The sequence below is a fragment of the Thermobia domestica genome, chromosome 5, assembly GCF_964235325.1.
Source record: "Thermobia domestica chromosome 5, izTheDome1.hap1.1, whole genome shotgun sequence".
Taxonomy (NCBI): domain Eukaryota; kingdom Metazoa; phylum Arthropoda; class Insecta; order Zygentoma; family Lepismatidae; genus Thermobia; species Thermobia domestica.
Window position 1 is genome coordinate 315053581 of NC_137458.1, and position 25052 is coordinate 315078632.

Here is a 25052-nt window from a genome sequence, read left to right on the forward strand (position 1 = left end):
GGACAAACTTTTGAGGTAGCTGAAATTCGAATTTGAAGATGTCGCACTACAGGCGATCGAAGTGGTTGAAATTTTGAAATGTCCCTTCCTTGCTTACTTGAATGGTGTAATTTTCTTCTTGGGTGGATAAAAATGGACAAAAATTCGTCAAAATTCTGAGCAAGCTAGAATTCGAATTTGAAGATGTTGCACTACAGGTGATCGTAGAGGCCGAAAGTTGGAATGGCAATCTTTAGTTAGTTTGAATGGTACAAATGTTTTTCTTGAGTGGATAAAATGGGCAAAAAATGGACAAAAGGTTTGAGCTAGTTAACATTCAAATTTGAAGATATCGCACTACAACTAAATGGACCCAGATTTTTCTTTTGATTCTTATACTGCCACAGTACCACACAATTTCAAATCCACACATACACAACAGTACCAACTTTAACTTCCGAGATGGGTGACATGGAAATTTCGTTGAAGCCGATTTGACAGTTATTTATATCTTCTTCCAAAATGCTGACATTCATGCATCATTGCCAGGAGGATGAATCAACCACCCTTTTGTTATTCTCATTTCACGTGACCTTGGAACATATTCTAAACCGATACCAATCAACCATTTTAAGATCTTGAGTCTAATTTATATTAGAAACTTGAATTTCTATTTATAAGGAAAGTTGTTGGACGTTAAAAATTGGTCGTTTCTTTAAATATACCTTTATATGCAATAAAGACATAAACATGCACTAACCTCCGAAATATACAAATATATGCATTATAAATCTCTGCTCTTCTGCTCCAAAACACCTGACACGAATTCCTGTTTAAAGAGCACATCAATATGACATCAACACAAAAACGTGCAAATAAGCAAAAATCCGGTCTACTAATGAGTCATTGTGTGCCTTGCGTTACTCAACTGTTTCTTATTTTTCTTCCTATCCTAATCGTGTCATAGTGTCAGATCTACGTTGAAAATGGAAGCAACTAGAGAGCTTCGAGAACTTTATGGTGAAACTGAAATCTTCAAATATTTTTAAAATAAACAGCTTTGGAAATGGAAGTATAGTTAGAGCTTCGAAAACAGTTCTATCATCAGCTTTGGAAATAGAAGCAGGTAGAGTTTCAGAAATACTGCCATCATTATCTTTAAAAATAAAATCTATTAGGACTTTGGGTACGTTCTTAATAAAAAGTAAAAGTGTGACCGGTACCGTAACTAGGAACGGTCTCATTTTTATATCTCCGTGTAAACTTTGTGCGTTGTACAGAGGTAGCCATACAACCACGTATTTCCCAAGATCCATTACCCATTCAATCACAATTTTGAAGTAACCTTTAAAAAGGGCAATATCTAGTTTAGAGTTTATGAATGGCTCTGGTCTCAAATAGAACCATCCTTCAGTGAACATTCTTGATTGAAGTAATTTCACCCTGTATAATTTTAAAAATTTGAATATAAACTTTTAACTTGCTACTTAATGCAAATATATACTTTTTTGTTTGCTTCTTTAAAATTTCAATACTGCATTTTGGGTTGCAATCCAACTTGTTGTGTGCACCACCGGATTATACTACTCTAAATACATAATCACCATCCCAGGTTTGATTTCCGTTAGGTTGGTTATTTACCGGCAAAACCTAAACTGGAAATTCCAGTTTCAATTCAATTAAATGACAAAAACAAACGCAATTCATATGAGAAAGCAAGTGTATGAATGCTTATGCCTGACAACTATCCTTACCGTGGCGAATGGGTCATGAATGTGTAGAGGTAAGCACACTCCATTGTTGCCATAGAAATCTATTCCAAAGTACTTGATGCCGCTGAGAGGCAGAAGAGCAATCACCACAGAGGCAAACCAAACAATTACCATATTCACAGCAGCCACGCAGAACGTTGATCGTGGCCTTTCCAACGGTTTCGTAATAGATACAAACCTATCGTAGGTAATTATAGACAATATAAAGACCGATGACTCTGAGCTCACAGTGCTCAGCAAACCTGAAATTAGAGTTGAAAAAAAGTAACTTAGAATACTCAAACAACAAGAGAATATTTGCATCTCATATTTTTGTTATGATAAAATTATTCAGTAGTACGTCTACTTGCGTGTGTATCGTCTCGCGAATACTCTAAGCTACGAGTGAAATATATTCGTCAATGTAGCCAGAAAGTAGCAACAAAAACTCACGAAATTAGTTACAAATGGCTAAACTTACCAACAAATATAACTAAATTTATAGCTAATAGCAAACCAAAAAAACCTTAGCAAAATATTACATAACTTTAATATACTAACTTAAACTATTCTATACTCTTTCTGATATTCCCAACTGAAACATATTGTCATTTATATTTAAAATACAGGGTTATTACAATTGATTGACCTGATTTCATTAATTCACTGTAGATTTGTTATTGGACATATTGTTAAAAAACTTGCAGACGTATTGAAAAACCCAGATTCTTTTTGTGACATATTACAAGTGCTCCATATATGCATCCCCAGCAATTCTGCAAAAATGAAGTTGATAAACAAGTTCTTCCCACACTCGTTGCAGCATGTCCCTATCAATCCGTTGAAAGATACTGTTGATGCGAGCTCTCAGTTCTGTTAGGTTTCGTGATAGTGAAGGCGTAAACACTGTACCTTACACATAAACAAATACAAAAAAAATGCGTGAGATTAGGTCTGAACAGCGTGGGGACCATAACAGAAATTTCTGATTGTCATCCCCACCAGGACGGATTCATCAGTTCTTCAATCCCCTGTTTAGATACTGTAGGCCGCCCAGTTGATTTGCCCTTACAGAGGCATCCTGAAGATGTAAACTGTGCATACCTCGCCGAATGGACTTGACAGTTGGTGGATATTTTGTTGAACTTCGTTCGGAAGTGTCGTTGCACTGTTAGGACAGACTGATTGTGAATGAAACTCGAGAACGACATAAGCTTTCGGTGTGTGTGTCGTTATTTTTAATAAATGTTCACTGCTGCGCTCTTTTGGGAGAAATCAGAAGCAAACTTGCAACATACAAAAAAAAAAAAAAAAAAAACTTGAGTTTTTCAATACATCTGCAATATTTTGTATGTTCAATAATAATGCGACAGTGAATTTATGAAATTGGGTCAATCATTTGTAATAACCCGGTACAGTATTTATGGTATGTTATACTCCCTGGTCACAAGTACTAAAATCGCTTGAATATTTTACTTTCTTTCCAATTCTCATGATAATGTTGGCTATATTTTGGAGACATTAGTCATCAAGCACTGCACTACAAGTACGCTGTTCAAGTTAAGAACATACTCGGAACAAATCACACAGAAAGTGAATAATGGAAAGAAACAGTTTTTGGAACCTTGATTTGCTGTGAGATGATGGCGCATGCTAAGAGCTATACAAGTAAAATACATATTGTAACTAAACCACAAAGCTACACAAAATTTATACTTTTTTAGTGAGGATTTTTATTGCAAAAGCGATTAAATTACTGCTAAAAATAAATGGCTAGAAATTGGAAATATGGATGTAGAATCGGTCCAAAATTACATATAATAGCTAATGAGAGCATGCCATGGGCTGAATTAGTAACTCTATTTCAGGGAGCACCGTGGCTCAGTGGTAGGGTGCTTACCTTTGGTGAGTCAAGTTCCCGGCCAAGTAAGTTTGTTATGGGCTATATCATGTCCGTGAGTTTACTTAGGGTACTCAAGTCTCCTCCCACTTTCTCATTCCACCAATTCTTCCATCATTATTCACTTGCTTTTAATCACAGTCTCCCTTAGCCTAAAGGATATAATCGTGGGACGTTAAACGAAGATTTCATTTTTAATGCGTTCCATCAGATCGTCCACGTGAACATTAGGCCTTCCGCTACGCTCCTGGTCATGAACATTAGAACGTCTTTTTCCAAACCTTTCTACACCATTCTCTGACTTTCGTTCACTCATTACTGTCAGTTCGTAATATAGCGAAAAATTCCTGATGGATGTTAGCTGCATTCTGTCCTTTAGCGTTAAAAAAATACGACTGATCTCACTTGACATTTCGCTGGATTTTGTATTTTGGTACCGGTAGTCATTTCACCCTTACTGCTACTCGCATGTATGCAACGGCACTCGGACTCGAACAAAAATTGAAAAACTTTAAACAAAAGTATGGAAAATGATCAGCCAATCAGATTGCATTAAGAATAATTTTCTACCAATGATCTTAGGTTATGTATGAATCATGGCTAAAAATCTTAAGGTTCAAAGTATGAAAAAAATGTTAATTTTGTACCAACTGTTTTAATAATTACCTATCGGTTTCATTCCTTAAAATTCGATTTCAAGTCCAAAATTTAAAATTAATCAGAGGCTCTTATCATCCAATCGTATTGCAGCAAAATTAAACTTGTATGAATAATCTCGGACTATAATTCTAAAGGTTCAAAATGTGACATTGTAACTCAGAGGCATGAATCAACCAATCCGATTGTACTAACGACTTTATACTATGAGTTATCCATACGTTTCAGTGTTAAAATTATATATTAGGTCATAATCTTCAAATTTTGAATTTTGTCAATTTTTTTTTACTCATAAAAGAACAAAACTTAAACGATAAAAATTTACCCGAATCCTAGAGAACAATTGCGAATTTTTATTTTTTGACAATTTCAAAATTTAAGAGTGGCTCAAATACGCTTCTCCCAAAACTTAAGAAGAAACTCAAGGTACTCATGTCCAACATATTACCAAATTTTGACAATATATTGAAGAATATTTGGAATATATTGAAGAATATTTTGACAATTTTTACCCGAAGAGCAAAAGCAGAACCAGTGACATTTACAGTTATATATTGGAGTCCTAGAGAATATTTCCGCTTTTTTCTACAAATCACAAATTTAAGGAGTGGTCTAATGTACCCCCCCCCCCCGAATTCTTGAGAAGGGAGCACCATTGGACTCATGTTCTATGAAACAGAATGGCTCTCTGTACTCACAAATACAATCCAATAACGTGTCAAAGGTTCATTAAAGAAAATGAACTAGACCAATAACCGATCACATGGCGAACACTTGTCAACAATATTTGGCAATTTTTACTTGCAGAAGGGGATAAGCATTACCGCTCCAATTTACAGAGTTACCCGTCCTAGGGAACATTTAACACATATTATTTTTGACAATTCTCAAGGTAATCTTATGTACCCCTTCCATATTTTGGAAAAGGTAAGTAAATGTTTCTATTTGCTATTAAAGGCAATGGAACTCTGTTCTCATCCATATCTATATGCGGTAATAATGGCTCATCAAAAAGTATAAAACAGGACAAAAACCTCCGAAATTTACATTTTTGGCAATTCTTTTCCCAAAAAATGGGAACAAGATAGACCCACCAAACTTACCGAAATAAATATTCAAGTCTTATTGTACCATATTATTCTTTTTTTAAAAAAATTGGTCGTTTCCTAATTTTAAAGGGGGTGAGCCAACGCACCCTCTTGGCAAAATCAAGAAGACATTGACACCTATGACGATGTATCATGTGATCAGGATACAATTCGTCACAGCCAATCAGAGCTGAATGATGAATAATACCAACGGGGTTTCATTTTACACTGTGAAGTTCAGTAGACGTTCCAGATTCGGATGCTCAGTATTGAAACCAGGAAGGGTTAATCTGTCAATTCAGCTTTTAATAGAGTAATACGTCAGAGATGGGACATGTTCTTTAAATGCTAAGATAAGAAATTACATAGGACCTATTCTAGGATCTTGAATCCATATAAAAGAAATTTCTAGCTACTATTACTGTTCTGCATGATGTAACCTACCCTTGGGATGTTTAATATGTATTAGAAAACCATTTTGGTAACTTTTCTTCTGATGCCTGCAGCAGATGAAGAGAAAGAATTAGCCCTTCTATGACTTTTCATAATGATACCAAACACAGGTTGGATATTTAAAAAAAATCGTTTTTTTCTGTTGAATTCAGTGAACATGAGAAACAAAGATGGTGCACAAATTCTGGAATTCAGAGACAGTGTGGTTGTCTTTGCTCTGTACTATTCTCTATTTACTGGATCTTCATTCTTTCTCGATCATAGATGTTCCTCAGGACTTTATTTTCGAATACTTAGTTTACATTCATCTGTGCTCGTATACAAAAATTTCTTCGGCATCAACCGCAAAGTTTATAAATTTTATCAATATATGAATGCAAATTGCTTGACTGAGATGTGAGTTCAATATCTCGGTTGTATTGACGAGTGTGAACTTAGCAGGACCACTTTTGAAAATTATAAATATTTTCACCCCATACGTTTGTACTGCGTTTGTACCGGTTTGTACCGTAAAAATTTTCGTTTGTACCGGTCTCAAATTCGAAAAAATCGAAAAATAAAGTGGTCCTGCTAAGTTCACGTGAACTTAGCAGGACCACCGATAAATTTCTACAAATTTGATGATTTTTCTGTACGATTCGTTTGTACTGCGTTTGTACCGGATTGTACCGTAAAAATTTTCGTTTGTACCGGTCTCAAATTCGAAAAAATCGAAAAATAAAGTGGTCCTGCTAAGTTCACGTGAACTTAGCAGGACCACTGATAAATTTCAACAAATTTGATGATTTTTCTTTACGATTCGTTTGTACTGCGTTTGTACCGGATTGTACCGTAAAAATTTTCGTTTGTACCGGTCTCAAATTCAAAAAAATCGAAAAATAGAGTGGTCTTGCTAAGTTCACGTGAACTTAGCAGGACCACTGATAATTTTTTACAAATTTGATGATTTTTATGTACGATTCGTTTGTACTGCATTTGTACCGGATTGTACCGTAAAAATTTTCGTTTGTACCGGTCTCAAATTCGAAAAAAATCGAAAAATAAAGTGCTCCTGTTAAGTTCACGTGAACTTAGCAGGACCACTGATAAATTTCTACAAATTTGATTATTTTTCTTTTCGAATCGTTTGTACTGCGTTTGTACCGGATTGTACCGTAAAAATTTTCGTTTGTACCGGTCTCAAATTCGAAAAAATCGAAAAATAAAGTGGTCCTGCTAAGTTCACGTGAACTTAGCAGGACCACTGATAAATTTCTACAAATTTGATGATTTTTCTTTACGATTCGTTTGTACTGCGTTTGTACCGGATTGTACCGTAAAAATTTTCGTTTGTACCGGTCTCAAATTCAAAAAAATCGAAAAATAGAGTGGTCTTGCTAAGTTCACGTGAACTTAGCAGGACCACTGATAATTTTTTACAAATTTGATGATTTTTATGTACGATTCGTTTGTACTGCATTTGTACCGGATTGTACCGTAAAAATTTTCGTTTGTACCGGTCTCAAATTCGAAAAAAATCGAAAAATAAAGTGCTCCTGTTAAGTTCACGTGAACTTAGCAGGACCACTGATAAATTTCTACAAATTTGATTATTTTTCTTTTCGAATCGTTTGTACTGCGTTTGTACCGGATTGTACCGTAAAAATTTTCGTTTGTACCGGTCTCAAATTCGAAAAAATCGAAAAATAAAGTGGTCCTGCTAAGTTCACGTGAACTTAGCAGGACCACTGATAAATTTCTACAAATTTGATGATTTTTCTTTACGATTCGTTTGTACTGCGTTTGTACCGGATTGTACCGTAAAAATTTTCGTTTGTACCCGTCTCAAATTCGATAAAATCTAAAACTAATGTGGTCTTGCTAAGTTCACGTGAACATAACTGGACTATTGACTAATTTTTTGATATTTGACGTATGTGTTTATTTCAATAATAATTACACAAACATTAAGCTTTATTTATATTGTAAATATAAGACTTGTTTTTACATCGACTGTTTAAAATGTTTAAATAGGGACTCTTACTTAAAAGGACATGCAATATCCAGAAACTAAAGTGGAAGAATTATACACAACATATAAAAGAAATATATTAACGTCTAACAGTTTTCAGTTATTTCAAGTGGTTTGGTGACTATATAGTGTTTTACACAATTTTAAACCTAGTTTAACAAATTTTACAAAGAGAATTATCATACTTTGAGAAAGTACTTTAGAACCCGAATTCAGTCAAAGTGTAATTGATATGTGCTCAAAACATAATTTGTACAAACATTAAATGGAAGATAACTTTCATGGGTATTTTCGTTTAACAGAGAATATTAAGACTTCCAACTTCAAAGTGAACACTGCACATAGAGAGTATTAATTGAAGGGTTGGATACAAGAACCAGGTAAGTTCACTTTTAGAAGTGTTTCCGCAGCTGCGTGCTTCTTGCTTTAAGTTCAGAATGAACACTTTTTCGTAATTAATCCTTTGCATTATAACACTGAATATAATAATCGGATGCACATGATTCTTACAGACAATTTGGAGTGTTTTTTTTCTATTGGAACCTGTGTAAATTTCAAAATTAGTAAAAAATGGCCCTACCTAGTGCTTGTATCCAACCTTTCAATTGTATTCAAACGCTGAATTAATATTACCATATACACACAATCAGTTAGTATCTATAAATAAATTGTATACAAGTTGTTCAAAAATACAGGTGGAAGATATTTTATTAGTTTTTTCGAGTAAGACTAACCAGTTTTGAAATTCTGGGTAGCTGAAATTTTACAATATGATTACTTATAATGTTTAATAGATATTGCTTTGTTTGTTTGAAGTTATGTCGTCTCATATTTCAACAGAATGAAAGTACAGAATTCCATATTAGAAAGCGATTTTAGAAAACGAAAATTACTAAACATTAGTGATTATAATAGTGAAATGATTTTTTCAGGAAGAAGGCAAAAGACTGGTGTTTGGAAACAACTTCGAGAGAAAATCATCACACGATTTATAAGCATGCTACACATATTTAATCCTGTACTCTTGAAAAACTACAATATAACATTTTTATGAATTTAAGACTATAGGAAAGACATATCGTAAAATTTCGATAAACATGCTTATAATTGTTGTAGGCTAGTATTCAACAATATTTTTCTTTACTAAAGATTTTTCTTCTTTCATTTCACGAAACACATTTGGAAGTCTGAATAACTTGTATAGGATAAATCCACGCTGCGTTTAGACAGGATAATATTGATTCGTCAATTATATGCAGCAATAAATTAATAACTGAGCAGTAACACTTGTTTCAAATGAAACAGTTTTCATGCCTTGTGAGTCCTGGCGCTCCCAACGACTATGAAGTCTGTAATTATAACATACATAATGTCCTATGTTAAGATCACTATCAGGTGGTATAAACTCTATTATACTCTTGAGAGAGTACGACTTATTTTGAAGGTTTATAACTATAGGGAAGTCTTTAAGCTGAAACAACCTCAAACGTTCGATCGTATGCCCTACAAACCTATCAGAAGGTGCAACATTTTCAGCAGAGTCAAAGAACACTAACTCAATGAAAATAATACTCTCTGATAATTTGGACGTATATGTGCAAATTCCATCGCAAAATGACTCCGCAGAATCTTCTGTCAACTTTTTTTTGGCACAGGGTTGGTTCAAATACCAGTTCCTCATTTACATATTGTTCTAACCTCTGTATATTTAATTGATTTAAGTTTTGGGTATTTATTGACACTAAAACATGTGATCTGATAATTATTGGTGCCGGGCAAGTGGGAGAACTGCAATTTATTGTTTCTGTCCAGGATGGAAAGCAATAAAAAATTCGTTTCAATATATTCAAAACAGTACTTTCACAGTTGATATGACATATGCCGCCTTGTAAAATTTCCATATCAAAATATTCTTTCGCAATCATTGTTCGTAGTCTGTACACGTCTCTACAAACACCCTTAGTTGACATGAGCTTTATAATAGAAACTGAAATATTATTTGGAGTTATACTGTCAACTTCTTCTCTGAACTTCTCACTGTCACAATAGAGAGCACTAAATGCATGCAATACAGAATCAATAGCACATGTATTTTTTAGTGCATATTTTTTACTTCCTATCTTAATAGGAGGACATTCCATATCGCTTTTCAAAGGACCTATCTTAGTGTTTATCATCTTACTACTTATATCAAGAAGGTTCCATTCTGCGCGTGGCCACTTGTACGAGAACCGTACATGTTTTTTCTTGGAGTTTAGATTCTTCCAATTTTCTTCAGCTGTTACATCATCAATAACTTCCTTATTTGTGTCTTTACGTACTCTTTCATTGTGATAACATGACCAACACAGTCTCTGTTGGCCGTATCCTTCCTCAGACACAGGAAGAGAACATTCGTCGAAAGGATGAACATTTCTTTTGCACTTAATGCAAAAATGACTTCCTTGTGGAAAATTACCTTCAGTACAGAATCTACAAACTCTTTCAGGCAATGTTCTGTCTCTAATGTCTTTGATATTTTGTACGTTTGGAGTACGTGAATTATTAACACACTCAGGATTGTTCTTTCTGCTTTCAATGTCATTATTTGATTCTGCAACCACATCTCTTGTTTTTTGAATTTCCTGTCTAAAAGTTGTCTTATTGACACTGATCTCTGCATTAGGATCACTCAAGCTCTCCACGGAAATGTCAATACTTTCATTGCTGTCTGTTATTATTGTACTAATATTTTTGTTTTGTGTAACTTTTTTGCTAAAGCTTCGTGCATTAAGTTTTGCTGAAGAAAGTTTTAATGAACTTGATATAAGAGTTAAATGGTTAACCACAAATTCATCTACCCTTTGAGGAAGTTCGCAAATTTCATTAAGTTCTTTTTTGACGTTCTTAAAATAACTTTCAACTCCTGCGCTGCTTGCTGTAATAGTAGGCGAATTAAAAATATTTGTCATAGTGCCAGACCACAGTGGTAGCAAGCGACAAATATTTTTCATCGGTCTTATGACGTCTGGTAAATACTGCATATTATCTCTATTTCCAGATGTTATTTGTAAATCTTCAATTCCAGAAAATATTTTTTTCATGAATGTTTCTATATTTTGTGATACAACTTCATCATGCGTTGATCTCATTTCTGTACAGGAATGATTTTCAACGTACATAGAGTCCTCTAACAATGTTCTTTCTATCTGTATATGGCCAATTCCTCTTTCTTCTAGAAATGTTTTCAAGTCCGTGGAGTTTCTTCCCAACCCTATTCTTTCTTTCAGCCAAAGTTTTGCATTTTCTGAAGATACCCTGTTTCCACAAGAATCCAGTCCTTCTGTTTCACTTTGGGCAACTATGGCTATTGCTCTAATGACATCTGCAGCATCTTCAAATGTTATACAGAGAGCAACTTGTGCAAAACATCGAATGTAGAATTCCCGAACTCTTCTAGGTTTTCCTTTTAAGCATGGCCACCGTGCAATACTGTGGAGGAAATGAGCAAAATCTACTCGAAGATAACAATCAGGTTTCAATGCTAAAGATCTGTTAGAATCGAAACACCAATTGAGATAAGACTGAAGATCAGAAAAATTAGTAAAAGCTCGCACAACAGAGCCAAGTATAGCAAAGGACATATCTGTAACAATTTCATTTGGAACTGCTGCACCATTTCTCGTCCACTCCATTAGCCAATATGAAATTGCGTTGGTGGTATGACGCTCGGATAACATTTGTACTACTGGCACGGATGGAGTCGAACCATAATTCAGAGTACCCTGATATAAAAAGATATGTTTAGAAAATTCTTTTTCATGCACAACTTTTTTCACTACACTTCCAGTAGCGTCTATACTAACAGATGTCCTCTGTTGCCGACAAATTTCATTATGAACATTAATTTGATCACCACTCCAGTAGTGTACAAAAAATCTGTCACAACCAATATCATGAATACAGTTTGCTAACTGTTGTGAGTGTTTTGCAATTTGCAATGCTTTTAACGGTTCAGTATGCAAGTAAGTCTTTTGCTTAGCTTGAGATTTGGCTTTCCGCAATACACTGCTAGAGTACAAATGACATGGTTCTACTTCTCCTATTTCCATAATCGAAAGAGCTTTCTCTTTCCTAAACAGACTGATCGACTTCTTACGCAGTTCCTCTTCTACTTCTTTTCGTTCTTCACCAGCCAACCATCTTTTTCGGACATTATTCTTGCATCTAGGTTGTTTAGAAAAATGGCATCTAAATATAACATCCTCAGATTCTTTTGGTTCCTTGTCTAGCATTATATTTACAGAAGTATCACATAATTTGCATGATCCTCGTGCAATAAGGTATCTTGAAGTAGGACAAATGCTTGAATATTTAAAGTTCCAAACACACGCTGATCTTGTTGATTCCCAAATTTTAGCATTAAATACCCCTGTCCACGTTCGCTTTTTCATTATGTATTTTCTTCTAACACCACATGTACTCTTTCTTTGATAAAGAGATTCTTTGGGTTTGATTTTGTTCCATTCATCAAATGTTAATACAAAATCGAACGAAATATTATCACTGTTTCCTGTGGAGGTATTTTCCCAACTGAAACTACTATCTGTCTCACTTGATTCCTCATTTTCGCTCACGGGGTATTCTTCTCTATAACCAAGAGTTTGCCATATTCCGTATCTTCCTAATTTTACAATTACGTAAACTGCCTTAGCCGATATTCTATATTGCAATTCCTCTGCAACTTTTTTCCATACGTCATGTTTTGGCACTGGTATTGACCGTCGTGAGAATCCCAATTCATCCTTATATTTTAATAGTGCAGCAATTATATCCGATGACGCTACTGCTGCCTTCTTCGGCATTTCTACATCTATAACCTAAAAAAAAAAAAAAAAAAAAAAAAAAGCTGCTTACTTGTTGGTCTTGAAAATCTTATAAAATACGGTACACGCACAAACATCTTATAAAATACATTTTAAAATGGCAGTTTAAAATAACTGAAACACAGGCAGGAAATGACTTGAAGTTGAAAAAGTTTCAGAGAATATTAAGAGAAGAGAAAATGACAAGAGGGGGAGGGGAATTGGATATAACAGAATACCCATCCTATTTCTACGTTGTGGTGTTACAGCCTAAGGAAACGTCATGCAACGCAGCGACTATGTCCTGTTCATCAGAGGAGATAGTATCGTTATTGTTACAGAACGAATCTTTCATGTGTGATATTTTTCTGTTTTTTCTGCTTCTCAAAACAAGTTGTAATATGAGCTTTTAAAATATCTAGGTAAGAAAAACGTTAATCCAAAAAGTAGAATATTAACTGATAGTAATGCATGAGGTACATGTTTCTCATTGAAAATCTTTAGTTTATGGTCGCACACTCATGCAAGCTATGTGCTAAAGAAGACGAATGAAATTGCACATGAATGATGAAAAAAGTGGAATTACAATGTGGGAGGAAACTAAGAACCCCCGAGAAAACCCACGGACTCAAGTTACTACGAACATACCCGGACGGGGATCGAATCTGCGACCTTTCGCACTAGAGGTAAGCGCTATACCACTTTTCTTTTAAAGTTAACTGAATCAACGAACGCCTCATTAGCTTGCTTAACTACTTATTACTAGGTTTTACTTCAGAAATCCAAACAAGAAACAAAATACTCGCACAAGAAAAAAGCTATTAGCCCACTTCCCAGTCTTTACAGTTTGATATAAATAATAGTGACTCGCCCGCACCGATCAACAACTCGCCCCGGGAGGTGGGCGAGTGGTTATTTGCATCCCTGTTTTACTTGTTGTACTCGCTTAACTCGTTTTTCTATTAACCCAAAACGACAGGAACACGAAGACAGAAAATCGAGGAAAGTTAAAATTCTAACACCGGGAATCGAACCCAGAATCCCATACACCAAAAGCGCACGTGCTAGCCACTAGAATAGTGAGGAGGGCACCACTGAGCTACCGTTCCCTCTCCATGTTACTCATTGTATACTTATGAGTTTCGTCATAGAAATAGAAGTAAATGAAACAATGAAGTATTGCAATGCAATAGCAATACAAGAGAGTTAGCCCGTGAATTCACGGGTATGTAATCCTACGATAAAAGTTTTCTAGGGGACACGCCCAGTATCCCCAGCCCCCTTGGTGGCCCATCACTTCACCAGCGACCCCAACCCCTTTGGCCATCCATCACTTCGTTCAGAAAGCTCAAGAAGTATTTTGGTTCTTCAGAATTTAAATAGCCTTCATACGAAGTCACTCAAGGACGCAATTTGTTGCCACAACTGCTTTGAAGCATTGCTTTAAACTGGAGCCTTCGTACGAGGCAACTGCAGTTACCGTCACTAAAACGGTTGCCGTCACTGAGCGCTCTCGCGCAACTGTCTCAAGCAACTCTCACAAGGGGAAAGCAGATTTTGGTAAATGAACTTCTGGACCATCTTTCGCGAGGTAGTAGTGCACATTTAAAGTATTAATATTACAAACTGGAAGAGCACAATAGGCAGAAATAGCGGAGAAAATGAGTCTGATTTGCCGTGTATATGATACGACGCGTAACTGCGTCAAGTGATGGCGTGGCAGAGTGAGGATTATCTAGCAAAAGAATATAAGTTGAGAAATTAATTACAAAGTTTATTTTGACTTTGGAGCTGCAATACCTAAAAAGAATTTATGGAAATAATATACACATATGTATATATACTCCTAATGACATGCAAATCCTCCTCTAAGGCAAGCCTCTTGACAGAAAGGGAGCCGTATCAAGAATCATCAGGAGACTCATTCAAGCTGATCCAAGCCAATTGCCATCCAGGGAACCTAAAATATCCCCCTTTATGTCAGCACCTTCGGAATCCAGAGAACTAGCTCAATTCCAAGAATTGAGTGCTAAATATCTTTAAAAAATGTTCCGGAAGTCGGAAAATGTGCCTAATTCCCTTAAAAAAATAATAATGATAAATTATATCTAGCTAAAATAAAAATCGACCAGCCTCCATAATTGAAAATTGCCAATTTTTTTACCAGGAGAAGCCCATCTCTCCGGCTCCGTCCAAAAAAATAACTAATTCAACTTTATTTGAGTGGACACTGAAATCTCGAACAAGGAATAGCTATACGTGTGTTTCTGCGTGTTCCATATATTTCTATGTGTCCTGGCAACACCATACATAATATGAACAATAAAAGGAAAAAAAACAGAAAAGAACTAGAAACCTGTGTCTGCCGGCGGTTGCCTGATTTATATTTCTTTTTACATGCAGTGGCAACTCAGTCACGTCACTCGGTGACATCGTGTGAAGGCAACCTTAGACCTTTATTAGCTAAGGGAATACAGCATCAACCCCCTAAGTTGTCCATCGCTTCGCTCGGTACTCTCCTCTCGCTTCCAATTTGTGGCTTAAAAAGTATTTTTATTTTTAGAATGTGGACACCCCCTGGGCCACTCTGCAGCCCCAACCCCTTTGATAGTCCATTGCTTCTCTCGGGACTCTCCCCTTGCTTAGCACGGGTGGCTCTATAAGTACGTATTATTTTTAGAATGGACTTTAGCCTGTCAGGGGGATACATTACATAAGTCATAACACCAACACTGGGTTTTTGATCACTTCAACTCCTTGGATAATCGTTGGTAAAAACAATGGAACATATATTAATTTAAACATTAATTGTAATTTCCGAATAATTATATCAAAGTTACTGAATATATAAATGATACACACTGAATGTGATTGCTATGAAGATTCTGGATATATGAAGATACTTGTTTATAACGTATAAATGGAAGTGACAAAACAGAGAACGTCTGAATTTATATCTTGATAGTATTATAATTTCTTAGTACTCTTGGCCAAATTACATGTGCTGCCATCTTTGGGCTGTTACTTGATTTTCAATTTGAAAAAGGTTATTAATTAATGATGATTAATTAAGATTTTCCCAGTATGAATAGTTTTCGGCAAATGCACATTTCAAGCTTTAATTTGATACATATGAAGGTTTGCCTGTGATTAATCTTAGTGATGGGCAAACGATTCAATCTCTCAGTCATCGCTCAATGGTTCGCTCACTAAAATGAATCGGTTCATTTGAACGGCTCATGACTCACTTATAATTTTACAAACTGGAGAGAGGGAGATTAAAAAATAAAGTGGTATTATCAGACTAAATGCATTACATAACACCAATTTTATAAAACAAATGAAACGAATCAAGTGGGAGGAACCGAGAGAACCGTAAGAAAACCCTCGCAGACGGTGTTTATCCATCATAAAGCCAACTTATTGCGAGCTGGAATTGAAACAGAGACCGCATGCACCAGAAGTGAACGTTCTACCACTGAGCCACCGTGCTCCCACAAATTTTATAAGGTACAACTCCAATTTTTAGATTACAATCCTGTTTTTATTAACAAATTTAACTTTAAATAAAGTCACAGGAAATTACAATTTTAGACTAATGCAAATTGTAATTAACAGATGTAACCAGGGTTGCCAACTTTTCTTAAGAAAAGAATTCGGACGGGACAATCTGTGCTGGAGCCCCCTTTCCCCACTCCCCGGAGACGACTACACGTACGGCAAGTCGTTGAAAACAATGTAAATAATCAGCTGAATAACACGAACTTAATGCTCACTTTTTTTTTATTTTCCCATCCACTGTTCATAAGCAATATAGATATAAGCAATATATGCAACAAATTCAAACCAAAACAACTGCAATTTATTTATTATAAACAAAGTTTAGAGAGAAAACTATATAGATTTTTATAACAAATGAGTGCATAACATTGTTAACGAATTATTCACAGAAAGTGTTACTGAAATCAAGTCTTATTCTTTGGATATCATCATACAACAAATTCAAACAAAAAGAATTGTAATTTATTTAAAATAAAAATGCTTAAAAAGAAAACTATATAGAAAGTTTGATTTTTATCACAAACAAATAAGTTATAGTTAGCGTGGCGGCCACCCGCTGAAGTGAGCTCTAGTATTACTGCCACTGCGGTAGCATTCGCTTTTATCTAGAGGCTGCAAAAAACAATAATTTTAGCGCTTCATGGAATATACTACCATCATAATTGACTGGATCAACTCAAACAATTAGGGAATAACTATAAATTAAAGACGAGCTGCTAACTATTTTTTCATGAGTCAAACTAAAACACAAATTTGTTAAATTGATTATATATATAAAACTGCGGGTGTAAAAGAATGGCCCAGAAAAATATTAATTAACTTTGAAAATCGATAAATCGGGACAATATGCGTCCCGACGAGTGTCCGGTCGGGACGCGGAGCAAATGAGTCAGAAATCGGTGCGGTCCCGACAGAATCGGGACGTTGGCAACCCTGGATGTAACATACAAAGAAATGCAATTGAAATGGAAAATAAAAATTATATTTAGATTAAATAAAAGCAACTACTATTAATACGTGTGTAATTTCTGTGTTGTAAAATATGATTTGACTTTGCATTTCTACATAGTAGTGTGTAAGGTAATAAACATTATTAAGAACTACTATACTATATATATTGTAGTTTGCTTTAAAATATCAAAGTCTAGTTGCTTGCATTGATGTACGCGTATTTCCCACCCCTGTTAAAAGTATATAGGTTATATAAAAATGAAAGTGATAATATTTGTGACTTAATAACTCTTGAACAACCGATCGATCTCGTTCAAATTTTCAACACAGACGAAGTTTGGGCATAGAACAGTGACACTTCCGATGTCGTTTAAATCCAAATTCAGCCTTCATTATAACTCCTAAAGGGGGATGATGACAGGTAAATATAATTTAAAATGATCAATATTAGTATCGAATTCATAGTTTCTGGGGTCCGTGAATTGATTGGTGCCAGTATGAAACATACTCTCCACGTGTGAAAAACGGGCATTTTGCTAGTAATATTATAAAACTTCATTTGGGTTATTACATTTCTGTAAATAATTACTAATCAATTAGTATTTTACCTGTATAATACAACATAGAATAAAGCATAACACATTTTTATTACGATAATGCATACTGCATTTTCTATTGCGATTCTAAATTTCAATTGTTTACAGTACGATTGCATTGGTACTCGCAAAATTGTATCTAAGCCTATACTAATATAAATATAAGGAATATCATAGGTCCCCCATTAGTCTGCAAACTCCACTCCTCTCTATTGACCTAGTCATGCCTTTCATACGTGTGGTTCAAGATTCGAAATTTTGAGAGCCTAATTCTTTGGAATACGTCCTTCAATAATAGTGACATAATAAAATCTCAGCTTGAGACAGGTAGTAACTATTTTTCGAAATTAATTTCAAACAGTTTCCTCATGATGCTATAACAAACAACAGACAACGTCTCTGGAGAAAAATGTATAGAAAAATGACCCATTAAATAAACCTGAAACCGCGAAACACGTGTTCCCTTATCTTGAATGAGTTATTTATTTATTTATTTAAGCTGAGTTTCATCTTCCTACCTTGACGGGTTCGTAAGACACTGAATTTTTCACATAATATTTGAAACCCTTCTAAACCCTTAGATTATCTCCTTTAATTAAAGAAACATGATTAAGAAAATAGCCCAAGATAATTAGATCTGCCAATTATGTCCAAAATTTTACTTTATGTCCCAAAATGTTCAACCATTTGCCCGAGATGCGGCCACAGACAATATCGATTTCAACGTGAAAAGAATTATAGAAATCCTCCATCTCCTCCCCTTAAAAAACAAATTTTCAATAACATTGAGACACATGTCTACATTTTTAAAAAATGAGGAGTTTATACACCCGAGTTTCATCTTCCTAATTTGATGGGCTCATGAAATAGTTTTTTTTTTTTTTACATACATTTTTGAACCCTCGTAACTCCTTAAAATGCCCCTTTAATCAAACTAATATGATAAAAACTCAGTACAAGGTATATAAATTTGTATGTTCAGAAATTCATTACAAACTGTTAAATCGTTTTCCCCATGATACGATCACATACAACCGGCAACATCGCTCTCAACGTGAACAAAGAAATTACAGAAAATGTTCTCTTTTCCCAGTGAAAGGGAATTCTCAAAAGCAAGGATATGGGTCCGTATATTCCTAAATTTACACATCGTAAGAACCTAAATTCCTTTTTAAAAATATAGGCCACCGCTACCCCCTTACGATACTCATTTTAATCAAAGTTTCATGATAAAAACCGAGTTCGTGGTAGGTGATAACTATATATAAAAATTCATCTTAAATGGTTCAACTGTTTTCCCGTGATGCGATCACAAACAAGATTCTTCTCATTTTTTATTTAATAGAGTTATTGTATCAATAATGTAATAGCCTACTAACAGAATGCCCGTTTTTCGCACGGGGAGAATAGTTTCATTTTGAACATAAAGGGCACCAAAACTACGAACCAGAAGACCATGAATTCGACATTGATATATTTCATTTTCAATTATTTTTACATGTTACCATCTCTTAGAAGTACTAATGGGGGCTGAATTTGAATTTAAATGGCATCGGAAGTTACTGTTCATCTCAGCGACCCCAAAAACTAAGATAAAAAATGACCGATATTAGTGTCTTGAATTTAATCTCCTCCCTCCCCCAAGTTTCGGGGCTGAATTTGGATTTAAACAACATCGGAAGTGTCACTATTCATCTCAGCAACACCGGAAACTGGATTCGATATTAAAATCGGTCATCGACCGATATTTTTTTTATTAGTATCGAATCCATAGTTTTCGAAGTTGCTGAGATGAACAGTCACACTTCCAAAGCCATATACATATACCTATCTCTCTCTCTCTCTCCTAAGTTGCACCATCAAAGTGAAATGATAAAACCCATACCAGGCCCGAACCTCATCAATGTTGTACATGTTTAAAATGATTAAGAATTTATTTGAATTATATATTCTCATTTTAACATATTCCTTCTTAAGAATTGCGTAATACATACCTTTATTTAACACCAATAGTGCCCAATTGACTCACACACAAATGCAGAACGACTACTTATTCTTATCAGTACTGCGAATGCACTGTGCACATTTTGTTCTTCTTATTGTTTAATTTCACAAACGAATAGCCAATTATCTACGTGCGATTACAAGAGAAGATAAGAGGGAAAAGATAAGAACCGGCTCTTCCTGGCTTTTACTTACTTGACTGACTCCCCTATTCTGCAAATTCAATTTTAATTGATACTTAAAATTTGAAGAAATTTGCTTTACACTTTACATGTCAAATATCATTGTGAGTACAATTGTTAAATCAGTGCTAAACGTTTGGTACTGTGTTTGATTTATTCATGCCAGAGGTACGCATATATATGGCAACACCCTTGCTAAACTCGACTAAGGAACAGTGTTGCCAGCGGATTTCAACTATATGTAGCCCAAACATAAAAATGAATTATTTCGAACTATACAATTTTACTAATCACACACACACACACACATATATATATATATATATATATATATATATATATATATATATATATATATATATATATACTACGTCAGATCACTTCTTCCATTCATTTGCTAATTTTGTGTTATCTGGGACCCATGAATTTAGGAACTTTCTATTGTAACTTCACTTACTTTTTATGTTAATATGGATAATGCAGTAACATAATTAACCTTCCGACGTTCACGTTTACACAGCTCCATACAACTATTAGGTTGGGCATTAACTTAGACAGAAACACGGTCAGTGATACTGCTACAGCACAAGGTCAACAAAAGACTGATGTTGTCAGATCTTGAGGTTAAAGTCTACTAAAACAAGAATTGAGCTAGTATCAAACGTGTTAGTTTCAATAAAACTATTGTTCCTTGTGAATAGGATACTAAACAAACAAAAGTTTTATTGTATAATATAAGTTTGTGATTTCAAAAATAAAAATAAGAAAATAGCGTATTCTTAAGAGTTAAACTGCCAGATAATTGCAAGTAGCCGAAAACGTAACGGGTCGCCCAATTTGAAATTTTTGTAGGAACTTTTGGAATCAAAAATTGCCCAATCCGCTTCTTGTAGCCTAATCTGGCTACACTGCTGAGAAGGCGCACGAATCAGTGAGACCACCTTTCCAAAACAGCAACTGATTGGGCCAACGAAGAACGAGAAGCAAGATGCAATTCGCGAATGAGCAACATACAGTCAGAAACAATATAAAGTATAGGTTGGAGGTACCAGTATAAAGAATAAAAGCTCCAAGCTATACTTAATATTGTTTCTAACTGTACGAGATTCATATGCTACAAATATTGTCAATCCCAAACAACCGTGTATCCATCAAAACTGTATTCCTAATGAAACCTGACTGCCAAAGACCATGAGTTCCAAAGAACCACGTCTCCTTAAAAACTACGACTCCTGAAAATACACGCATCACGAAGAAACACCACTTATAAAGAATCGTCGATCATTCCTAGTCAGAGACGACTCACTCGCTTATCCCAAAAAGCAGTCAAAAGATTCCGCTCAATCACGAGCGACACACTATTAATTAATCTTTAAATTAGTACCATAGTTTGACTCCTAGCGTTTTAGCAACAGATAATGCAATAGAATATAATGAATATTGTTCCAAAACTATTCCACGAATGTCTCATTTTGTCTTAGCAGAACACTTTACTTTCCGATTTTTTCGAATTTCACGCCGGGAAAAAAAAATACTTCTTACGGTACTATCCAGAACAAACACAGTACAACGCTTTGTTAAGGAAAAACCTTCAGATTACTAGAAATTTGTATTCCGGTCCTGGTAAGTTCACGTGAACTTAGCAGGACCACTTTATTTTTCGATTTTTTCGAATTTGAGACGGGTACAAACGAAAATGTTTACGGTACAATCCGGTACAAACGAAGAACAAACGATTCAAAGAAAGAAATCTTAATATTTGTAGAAATTTGTGTTCTGGTCCTGCTATATTCACGTGAACTTAGCAGGACCACATTATTTTTCGATTTTTTCGAATTTGAGACGGGTACAAACGAAAATTTTTACGGTACAATCCGGTACAAACGCAGTACAAACGATTCATAGTGAAAAATCATCAAATTTGTAGAAATTTATCGGTGGTCCTGCTATATTCACGTGAACTTAGCAGGACCACTATTTTTTCGATTTTTTCGAATTTGAGACCGGTACAAACGAAAATGTTTACGGTACAATCCGGTACAAACGTAGAACAAACGATTCAGACAGAAAAATGTTAAGATTTGTAGAAATTTGTATTCTGGTCCTGCTATATTCACGTGAAGTTAGCAGGACCACTTTATTTTTCGATTTTTTCGAATTTGAGACCGGTACAAACGAAAATTTTTACGGTACAATCCGGTACAAACGCAGTACAAACGATTCATAGTGAAAAATCATCAAATTCGTAGAAATTTATCAGTGGTCCTGCTAAGTTCACGTGAACTTAGCAGGACCACTTTATTTTTCGATTTTTTCGAATTTGAGACCGGTACAAACGAAAATTTTTACGGTACAATCCGGTACAAACGCAGTACAAACGAATCGTAAAGAAAAATCATCAAATTTGTAGAAATTTATCAGTGGTCCTGCTGAGTTCACGTGAACTTAGCAGGACCACTTTATTTTTCGATTTTTTCGAATTTGAGACCGGTACAAACGAAAATTTTTACGGTACAATCCGGTACCAACGCAGTACAAACGATTCACATTGAAAAATCATCAAATTTGTAGAAATTTATCAGTGGTCCTGCTAAGTTCACGTGAACTTAGCAGGACCACTTTATTTTTCGATTTTTTTCGAATTTGAGACCGGTACAAACGAAAATTTTTACGGTACAATCCGGTACAAATGCAGTACAAACGAATCGTACATAAAAATCATCAAATTTGTAAAAAATTATCAGTGGTCCTGCTAAGTTCACGTGAACTTAGCAGGACCACTTTATTTTTCGATTTTTTCGAATTTGAGACCGGTACAAACGAAAATTTTTACGGTACAATCCGGTACAAACGCAGTACAAACGAATCGTACAGAAAAATCATCAAATTTGTAGAAATTTATCAGTGGTCCTGCTAAGTTCACGTGAACTTAGCAGGACCACTTTATTTTTCGATTTTTTCGAATTTGAGACCGGTACAAACGAAAATTTTTACGGTACAATCCGGTACAAACGCAGTACAAACGAATCGTAAAGAAAAATCATCAAATTTGTAGAAATTTATCAGTGGTCCTGCTAAGTTCACGTGAACTTAGCAGGACCACTTTATTTTTCGATTTTTTCGAATTTGAGACCGGTACAAACGAAAATTTTTACGGTACAATCCGGTACAAACGCAGTACAAACGAATCGTAAAGAAAAATAATCAAATTTGTACAAATTTATCAGTGGTCCTGCTAAGTTCACGTGAACTTAGCAGGACCACTTTATTTTTCGATTTTTTCGAATTTGAGACCGGTACAAACGAAAATTTTTACGGTACAATCCGGTACAAACGCAGTACAAACGAATCGTACAGAAAAATCATCAAATTTGTAGAAATTTATCAGTGGTCCTGCTAAGTTCACGTGAACTTAGCAGGACCACTTTATTTTTCGATTTTTTCGAATTTGAGACCGGTACAAACGAAAATTTTTACGGTACAATCCGGTACAAACGCAGTACAAACGATTCATAGTGAAAAATCATCAAATTCGTAGAAATTTATCGGTGGTCCTGCTAAGTTCACGTGAACTTAGCAGGACCACTTTATTTTTCGATTTTTTCGAATTTGAGACCGGTACAAACGAAAATTTTTACGGTACAAACCGGTACAAACGCAGTACAAACGTATGGGGTGAAAATATTTATAATTTTCAAAAGTGGTCCTGCTAAGTTCACACTCGTGTTGTATTGTCCGTTCACTCTAGGATGGAAAATTAATTACAAACAACAACTGTAGTGCGAGCGTCAAAACCTTCCTTCTCACCCCTACATGGTTAATTCATAGTTGCCAGGCACATGAATCGCCGAACCGAACGTACCTACTTCTGCATAGTCATAGAACAATTATTATTACTACATAAATTGCTGCTTTTGGGATGACTGAGATATTAACGTTATGACAAATCGAGTTAGTTATTATGTAATATAATCTTACATATAATGCACACTCAATTTTGTACAGGTGTTCTTGTTCGAAGGTGTGCGAAAACCTTGTACGCCTGGCAATATTGGAAGCATGTAGTTTGTATTGTAAACAATAAACAGAGATCGCGAAGACCGTTAGGTTCGCTGGACAGCGTTGTTTTCATGATAAGGCGACAGAAACATCTTGTACTCATTATAAACAGAGGCTGGGAATTTCGATGCGAGTATAAGTGGAGATATTCTCGCCACATTATTGCCTGTTGGTGAAAGTTTGCAATGTTGCAAACTGCCAAGTCTAGAATTTCATACTAATTGAACGAGCTTTGAGAAGGATTAGTATGATGCAATAATTATAAATACTAACAACCTTAGACTTAAAGTATTAGGAAATAAAGCATGCTGCTGTAAGAAGAATGTAATACACATTGAATTACGTGTTCAAAGTACAGTATAAAGCGAATTTTAACATGCAAATATTTTAAAGCAATACGCATTTACCCTGTTTGGGTGTCCTTACCAGACACTATCCAACACAAAAAATGGCATTAAAATAGGTAGATCGAGCGTGAGCATGAACCCAGCTCTGGCTGGTATTCCTTATTAAGGTTTTCCTCAGTCCCACGAGGTGAATGCCTAGACGATAGCTTCTGTAAGGCAGGTTCGGATTCAGGACGGACTTCTGGGGGGGGCGGTGGGTTTTAGTACTGCTACTTAGAGCTACTTTTAAGAGCTCCAAACTCTGGGATGGGTTTTATTTAAATATATAAAATAAGAATGTTTTCTCTCCGGGGACCCCGATCGTCCCCTGGATCCGCCACTGCTGTAAGGCCAGAATTGGGCCAAACACTGAGGCCCCAGAATTGGCGGGAAATATATTCCTTCAGAATATTATGTTGCCGAAACTTCCACAAATATTATGGTGGTGGGTTCCGATATCCCTTTTTCGTTTATATGTGTTTAAATTCATTATGAAGTAAATGTAGAAGTGTTTCTTTCATTCTCTTTCTTTCTTTCTTTCTTCTCTTCTTTCTTATCCTCGCTCTCTTTTCTCCACGTTCTTAAAATGTGAATACTATCCTCCTTTAAGATTGTTTCTCTCCACCACCC

The 25052-nt window shown here is 35.2% G+C and overlaps 1 protein-coding gene across 1 annotated transcript in view; it reads right to left on the reverse strand.

Annotated features, from left to right (window-relative positions):
* Positions 1 to 25052, reverse strand: part of LOC145686791 (uncharacterized) — a 759437-nt gene that overhangs the window by 49248 nt on the left and 685137 nt on the right. The window contains exon 16 of the mRNA XM_081760448.1: positions 1734 to 1993. Coding sequence (XP_081616574.1) covers positions 1734 to 1993 — 260 coding nt within the window. The remainder of the gene's footprint in view (positions 1 to 1733; positions 1994 to 25052) is intronic.